The sequence below is a fragment of the Sparus aurata genome, chromosome 3, assembly GCF_900880675.1.
Source record: "Sparus aurata chromosome 3, fSpaAur1.1, whole genome shotgun sequence".
NCBI lineage: Eukaryota > Metazoa > Chordata > Actinopteri > Spariformes > Sparidae > Sparus > Sparus aurata.
In genome coordinates, this window is record NC_044189.1 from 26,387,947 (window position 1) to 26,396,175 (window position 8,229).

At 40.7% G+C, this 8,229-nt stretch overlaps 1 protein-coding gene across 3 annotated transcripts in view; it reads left to right on the forward strand.

The window, feature by feature from the left end:
• slc66a2 (solute carrier family 66 member 2) overlaps positions 1-7,706 on the forward strand; it is a 34,364-nt gene extending 26,658 nt beyond the window's left edge. For all 3 annotated transcript variants that reach the window (XM_030412704.1, XM_030412706.1, XM_030412705.1), the window contains one exon: positions 4,175-7,706. In XM_030412704.1, the coding sequence (XP_030268564.1) occupies positions 4,175-4,385 (211 nt within the window). In that variant the 3' untranslated portion in view covers positions 4,386-7,706. The remainder of the gene's footprint in view (positions 1-4,174) is intronic.
• Positions 7,707-8,229: the final 523 nt, after the last annotated feature.

The window sequence follows — 8,229 nt, forward strand, 5'->3', positions numbered from 1 at the left end:
GGTTACACTCTGCTCTGCTGGGGACGGAGGAGGGATACTAGATTACCTCTCATCCATCCTTTACATCTGTTAAGAGGCTTACAGAAAGGCAAGGCAATATGCTAACACAAAGACTCATCCTGTTTGATAAGCGTCACACCATCACGTTTCACCTGCTGCAGGACTTGTTCTCTGACAGGTTTATCTCGGCATGTTCCATCAGAGGATCCACACAGGATGTGACTAGATCCAGTTATATTGATTGACAACACTTGACCCCGCCATGGGTTAATTGTCGAGTTTTGAGATTACAGCCGGAATTGATCTTTCTCTAATGAATTGAAAACCATTGTTTGTGCGTACAATTCCCAGCAAATGGTAGCCAGCTGGAGACAGAGGGGGCGGGGGGTTGACTGTTTAGATTAAGATTTGATTGACTGTTTTGTCAAAGGATGTAATTTTCTTCAATGAGGGGTTTCTCAATCAAAACAATACCCAAAGACCGTGTTTGATGGCATGCAGCTAGAGAGTATTGGATAATGGGAGTTGTTATCTTCACTGTTGAACGGCCAGATTAGGATGCAGTGACACCCTTAAGATCCAGACACCCCATGAGTAAAATCCTCCATCCAGTTAAAAGAAACAGTCTGAGACAACCAAGATCTCATAAGAGATGGTGCGAGTGACTTGAAACAGTGAGAACGTAGTCGCCTGGAAATGTTTTCAGTCAGGCCATCCAGCGAGAGTTACAGCTGCTGTAACAACAGTAGTAGACTGTGGATCACGACAGCATGGATTTGCTCCAATTCAGTCCGGCCCAGTACAGAAATCCATTCATATTGGACGATTGTCTACCTCATAATTTTGCATCCATTGCCAGTGCAGGAATTAATGTGGCCTGTATGTGGTCTGAGCAAAATATAAGGGTGAGTGATAAGCATCCAGCATGTCTGACTTCATGAAACTGGAGCTTCCCTCCCATCACAGACATGCAACCAGTGTTTGTAGTTTTATTAATTATTAACATACCTAACCTTTACAGTGTTTAAGTTGCCTCACCCTAACTATAGCTTAACCGTAGTTTACTTTCCATAACCACAACATTTCCTTAAACTTAACAAAGTCGTTGCCATTTGCAGATATTTTATGCTACAGCTAAGACTGATGACAACATTTAACAGTTGCCAGTTGTCATAGTAACCCAACACGCTTTTCAGCACTCAAGCTTTTTGTTAGCGCGCCATTGGGGCCTGTTATCAATCTAAAGGAGTGCTATAGTTTTGAAGGTTTGTAAAAACTTTTTTTAAATTGATCAAGTAACTAAAGCTTGACCTATTGATCGATAATGGCCTCTACCAGATATTTTGGTAAAAAAAACTGTAAAATATCCTGCCTTCATCACATATGTATCTTTGTCACAAGTGTTTGAAAACCAGATTTTAGGGCTCACTGCAAGAAATGTGTAATTATGTATGTTTTCTGCCTATTTTAGCCTATATATCAATATCTGAGTTTTTGACTCTACTTTTACTACAGTGATTGCAAATGAGGCGTGATCTGTGACATTATTGTACATTTCCTTCACAGTTGGAAAAAATAGAAGCAAACAGTCCAGTCAGTTACGGTGAGGTGCTGATGCACGAGAGAGAAAAAACTGTACTGCAGGTCCAACACCAGGCTTTTGATGACAGCACTCCTGCTAACCAACATTCATTGGATTTGAGTGGAGGCATAAAATCTGAGAGACAGCCACTTTGAAATGAGGACAAATAAAACCAAAACTATCTTGCATGGGTAGACAACAGTGGGGATAAACCAACCCTTTAGATTCAGTAGAAGTTGGCTCCGGGACAAAAAGAAAATATCCTGCAAAGCTTATTCAAATAGTGCTGACCATGCAAACCGGCAAGCATGAGTGAAAGGATTTCAAGTGTCTCAGCATGTGTTCCTATTGTTGTAGGCAGGTTGCTGAAGGGACTTGTGTGTTTATTTATGTGTGCACACCGGTGCATTGTAGACACAGTGCTGGCTCAGTCCTGTCTTTGCCAGCATTGCCTACACATATCTCTGCCTCAAGCAAAAGAAATACAAAGTTTATGAACAAAACAGAGTCGAGAAGAAGTGAGCTCTGCAGAGGTACAGCAAAACGCAGTGCTGTTAATGGGGTCTTAAAAAGCTGATGTCCCCAGCTTTCCTCAGTGCAGTTGTTTACTATATTCTGGTCTATTTTTGCATGGACATGTACATGAAGTTGTGTTTTTGAAGCCCGGGGCTTGGGTCTTTTCCCTTTGTTTCCTCTTCTCTTATTAGACTTCCTTTTCCATCTCATTAGTTGAGTTCACAGTGCTTTCCAGCGGCAGCGAGAGGACAAAGCTTACACCTCAAGTAACTCTGCCTTCTCAAATCACATCGCCGCTTTTCTCCAGTCTCTTCTCACACAATAACTCTTTTATTTAACTGTTACTCATCCCCTGGATTGTCCCATGAGCGACCTATGAGGAGCCAGCTCAGCGTGTAAATGTGCCACAGGATGTGGAGTTGATGAGAAGCCTGCGCCCTGAGAACATTAACTATTTCAATTTCCTCTGGTTGTTATTGTGCCAAATTTGTTTTTCCCTTGTCTGGATTGATATCGCGTATGTCTGCGCCCTTTCCTACCATCATTTAATATGTGCCCTTGGTGGCCAAATTGAATTTAGACAGAGCAAAAATAACCAGGTGGAAATGTTTACAAGATGCATTAATGTTATTGTCAAGCAAGTTATGGTGACAAGGTGCTGGGGCCAAGTGGAAATGAATTAAAGTGTTGGTTATGAAGTTAAATAATCACACTAGTAAATTATGTTGAATAACTTATTTAAATGAATAAATCATCTGCGAAACATATGTGGACTGGACAAAAACAGACAAACCATCATTTTAGTATAATTTAGTAGTAAAATTGCGAGCTGTGTGGCTCTGTTTAGCTTACTGTTAGCTTGAAACTGATTTATTTTGTTATGGTTACAGTTTTGTGTCTCGCATCGTTTTCTGGCAGTTGCCCCGTTCATTAATTTCTACAGAAAGAGCACACTGTACTCTATAGACAGTGCTTAGTACTCTCATTTTAGTGGAGAGTGTAAAGTTGGACTACACGTGCTATCTACTGTGAGGGAAATTCTCAAATGACCCTTATTATGTTGATATATTGTTTTTACATATGAACTCAAAAAGAAAAGACGACAAGAGACTCTTCAGTCGTCACCTATGCACTGCTGATGAGTGACTCTTGCTTGCAATTAATAAAGAACTTCTAAACTAGAAAGTAAATATTGTGTCAAACTTGGTGTTTTGACCAACTCTCATCTGCAATAGACCAGCGACTGATTTTCAGTTGCCACAACACTACCTAGCCAGCTAACTAGCATAGCTGTCAAGTCATAAGCTTGTGGAGGGTGAGCAACACCAGCAGCTAACGTAAGCTAACTTGGACATTGTTGTTGCTTTGACTAATAGGAGTAAATTAGCTTACATTTTCCAGAAGTTGTCGAGCAAGCTAGCATAACGGAATCAGGAGACGTTAATTTGACTGAATGGTGGGGGGAAGCCACTGTTGAAAACTAGTGTCATCATGAATAGGGACATGAATTAAAAGTATCACTAAGAAAATACCAAATACAACTGTAAACTATTACACAATGCAATATTAGTCAAAATTATGTACACTGTAGTTATAGTGTAGTACTAGGCACATATCTTACAATTCTATTTCTAGCAGCAATTCTATTTTAAATGTAAATGTATAAAGTATATATATTTGTCACACAATATAGTTTAATACAGATATTTTTGCTGTTTTTTTTGTTTTGTTTTTATAGTTAAGTACCTGTATATTTTATGTTAAGTTATCTTCCTATAGTCTGATCCCTATTCTAAAAGGAGTGACTGTAACCATAACTGATCAGGGATCAGTAAAGAATTTCTGATTTTCTGACCTGATTTCTAAAATAAAAACATGTTTGAACGGGGACATCTTGAATAAACAAAATTTGCATAATGCTATAAAAACATGAAAAGTGTTGTTTGATCATTCTGATTCTCATAATCACATTTTTAATGATAGCATTGAGTTTGAACAATTTCTGTTTTTATTTACTAGTTCTAATAAAATCTCATCAGACTTCTCCTTTAATCATTATCCCTCCTTTCCCTACAGTATCAAGATGGTTCTGATGTGGACCAGCGGTGACACCTTTAAAACGGGCTACTTCCTGCTCACCCAGGCTCCTGTGCAGTTCTGGACGTGTGGGCTGCTGCAGGTCTTGGTGGACTTCGCCATCCTGTTCCAGGTTTACTACTACAGCCGCTACCCACAGAAGCCTGTGTCCCACACCGTCTCCCACACCACCAGTGCCAAAGCCCTCTGAAAGCCTCTGCGAGCTCTCCGAGAACATGTCATCACTTAAAAAACACCCGTGAGGAAGCACTTTTTCGAGGCGCTGTGGACACGTATAAACATACACGAGTACCAAAGCACCTTGAGATGATGCAGGCTGCTCACCCTCACCTTCAAGTATACATACAGACACATACAAACCCATAAATAAGGCATGAATATACACAGACACTTTGTGGTGTTGGTGTCTGCAGCGATACCTGAAGGACACTTGGATACAAACAAGCTCGACCTTTTTGTTTTATTTATGCTACTGACTTGTTCTCAATGCGACAGTGTGCTTGTCTCGGAATGCAGACTTCTCAGAGTATATACTTCAATCAACCTGTGCATGTGGAGAATATTGTGCACAAACATGAATATATACAGTCTATAAACTGCAGGTGTATGCACTGAAATCTGTGCTCAAGGAAATGTGGACCAGCTGTTGTCGTCCACATTGGCTGATGATTGTTGCATGGACCCTCTGCCTTAAAACACACATTGGAACATGGCTTACCAGCAATAGAAATGTATGATTCAATCAAAAAGAAAAAAATAATCCTAATACATTGCTGAATGTACAAAATGGCATTTTTTATTTTGTAGTTTTTCCCAACTCAGTGGAGATATGCCGTCAGTTTACCGCTCGTCGGGCAGATGGTTGCCTCGTGCTGTGCATCAGAGGCACAGTCTTGTGGGATGATCGAGGAAACTGGAGGCAATCACACTTTACCAAAAGAAGACAAATTCCAAAGGCTTGGAGATGAGGTGGAGATGCATCCGCTTTGAAAAACAAACAGTTAAGAGCGTCACCAGTGGCATTGAAGCTGACATAGTGCTGAGAAAATCGAGATGAAGGAAACAAAATGGCTTTCATCTGTCTGAAGCCAGAATTGCTTGAAGTCATGAAATATCGTGACAAGTGTACAGGCTGCATTGGATTGAAAAAAAAAAAAGGCCAATGCCGGCACGTTTTTAAAGGTGCAATATGTAAGAATTGGCCACCTGTTGAATTTCTGCTCAAAACAAACAGGGAGCAGCACATCACCAGACTAACTGCTGCTAACTATAGCTGCTGTTAGCTGTCTGGACTGGGGGCTCAGAGCACCAGTTGGCATGTACACTGCTAGAACAGGTTTGGACCGTGAAGGGCCAGGGCTAGCTGGTTAGCATGCTAAACATGCTTTTCAACACAATACATACACATCATAGAATGAAAACTGTCATTCCTTCGCATTCTGTTGAAAATTTTATATTGAATTGTTTTTATTTTCAACCAGAATTCCTACATATTGCACCTTTAAATGATCAATTAGGCTTATTATAAATGAATGCTCCATTCAGGCAACGTCGGCAGAATTGGAGGACCAGAAAAACCATTATCTGACTTGGGAATCTTTACACATTTTCTGTGTGAATTTCAAGCCTTGTGGTCACACCATTTGAATAGCCTGAATGAGCTACTTTTGTTGTCATTTAGCCGCCAGCTTATTGACACTTCTGGCGTTCTTTTTCGCCTAATGGGAGATAATGTAATAGCTGTCAAGGTTTTTCAATAAGTCTGACTCAGAGTCACAACTTGAATCTTTTTTCCCACTCGGCTGCTGAGAATTACAGTTTGAACACTGTGAGCTGGGTGCAGCTTTACTTTGCAATCAGGCAGGGGACAATACAAAAATGTCATGCTACGGTTGTGCTGGCTAAAATCATTGTGATTCAGGATATTATCCTCATAGTCATCACAATATGCTTCAAACTGTTAAAATGGCACTAAAACATACAGGAATGACCGTAGCTTACATTTTTTTAAGAAACAACCTCATTCTGTAGTATGTCGGTCCTTATTTGGAATCATTGGGGTCATTTCCACACATCTGATTTAACTGTTTATGCGAAGCCAATCTTTCAGCCATGGTGGCAGGTTTTGGTGATAGATGAAAGATCTGGAAATCTGTATAGGACCATACGTCAGCTAGCTAGTGATTATCCTTTTAATAGCAATTCCCCATTATCAACGTATTCTGAGTTTTTATTGCAATCTGTGGTAATAATCTTTTTTGTCCCCTCCCTATTTGCAATTTTGGCTGTCATTTCTGCATAATAATTACGCACACAAAGCTAACTGATGAGATGTGGAAAGGCAGCAACTCAGAAAATTAATTTGATGAGGTTGTTATTATTGAATTACAAACGCATGAGTTGTAATGAGCCTGAATGATCCTCTCTGAGAGGTTCACTTTATGTTTTTTACAGACTGATGCTCCTGAACGTGCTCTGCAAAATCCCATCTTCACTTCCCCATCGCATTGGCTGTGGGTAATGCCGCCCGGCCGTTTATTATCAAGCTTGCCGTTCCAGTAACGTCCCTTCACATCCCTGCTCATGACTTTTCATCACCGTGTGCCAGTGCTGCTTTGGGCAGGTTGTACTCATCACCATTTTGTCAAAAGAAGATTAATTTCCTGTTCAGGGGGAAGCAGCCAGATGAGATCAGCGAAGGTCTTTTTTCTTTGGTTGTTGTTGTTTTGTAATTTTGGTCTCTGAGGAGGGGAGATATGCCAAACCAGGAGGTGTACGACTGTCAGCCCTTCAGTGAACTGTGTACCTGAGACCTGATTCTGTCCTCTTCCTCCAAACCTCAAGAAATGTTCCAGTGGGACGGGGCTGGAGTTTTCTCTGAATATTTCTTTCCTCCGTCTTAAATGTATAAAAAAGAAAGATATGGTGGGGGTAGCTTGTTGGTTTCTTAGCGGTGGGTGTGCACTTTTGTGTACACAGCAGTTTAGTCAACCTATTTATTCTGTTATCCTTTTGATATGCCACTGTAAGATCGTGTGTGCGTGTTGTTCACTCAGGCAGTAGTGGGACTGACGGCGTTGTAAGGAAAGAGTGAGATACCTGACAGCTTGTGCTGAGACCTCAGTGTTCCACCTGATCTATCAATCAAATCCATGTATCTGATTTTACTATTTTTTACCTTGTGTTTTGTACCATTTGGTTAATTCATTTTATTATCTTGTGAAGGTATTATCCCATACAAACCGCCAACATTCCAAGTCTTTTCTATGAAACCCACACCGAGTCTGTTAATGTACCAAACATATTATTTCCCTTGTTTCTGATGCCATTTTTACTATGTTACATCTGTTAGATTGTAGTTCTTTTTTTTTTCTGTTTTTCTATTTAGCTCCCTGTTGTCCGCCTCAATAGCTAATAACATCCATCAGCACCTGTTACAGCTGTTTTGAACACAAAGTTTTGTTGAGAATCTTAAGTGGCATTGTCACCCAATAAAGAGGACACGGAGAGACTCGTGCGTCATGTTTTGTTTGACAGAGACGTCCGTGTCAGTCGTGCAGACATCCACCGTTGCTTCCATCAGCGGCGCAGCTCTGGCAGACATCAGTTGTCAGAGGAAGAATAAGCCCCAGCGGCCGTGGTCCTTCTTTGGGCTTTGAGCATATCTAAATAGTAAGCACATAAATCGTAATGTGCTGGGCTCTCACATCAAGCTCTCCGCTGGTACAGAGAGGAGGCAGTCCGCAGATAACAGCCAAGTACCAGCCAAGGGGGTAAAAAAAAAAAAAAGATGGATTTTTAAATGCGGAGTTGCTGGACTGTTCCAATCTGCAAACCAAAACCATGAAATAATGAGGCAACCTGCATCAGACACGCAATGCTGTATAAACGTCTTACCTACTGTGCAGTCTCTATATAGATGAGAACAGAGAACACCTCCAGAACTCAGCAGTCAACTGCAGGAGCTCTCACCGACATAAACGTATTTAAACTTTGTATCTAATTTAAACGCGGGGTCAGGAATTCATAAACAC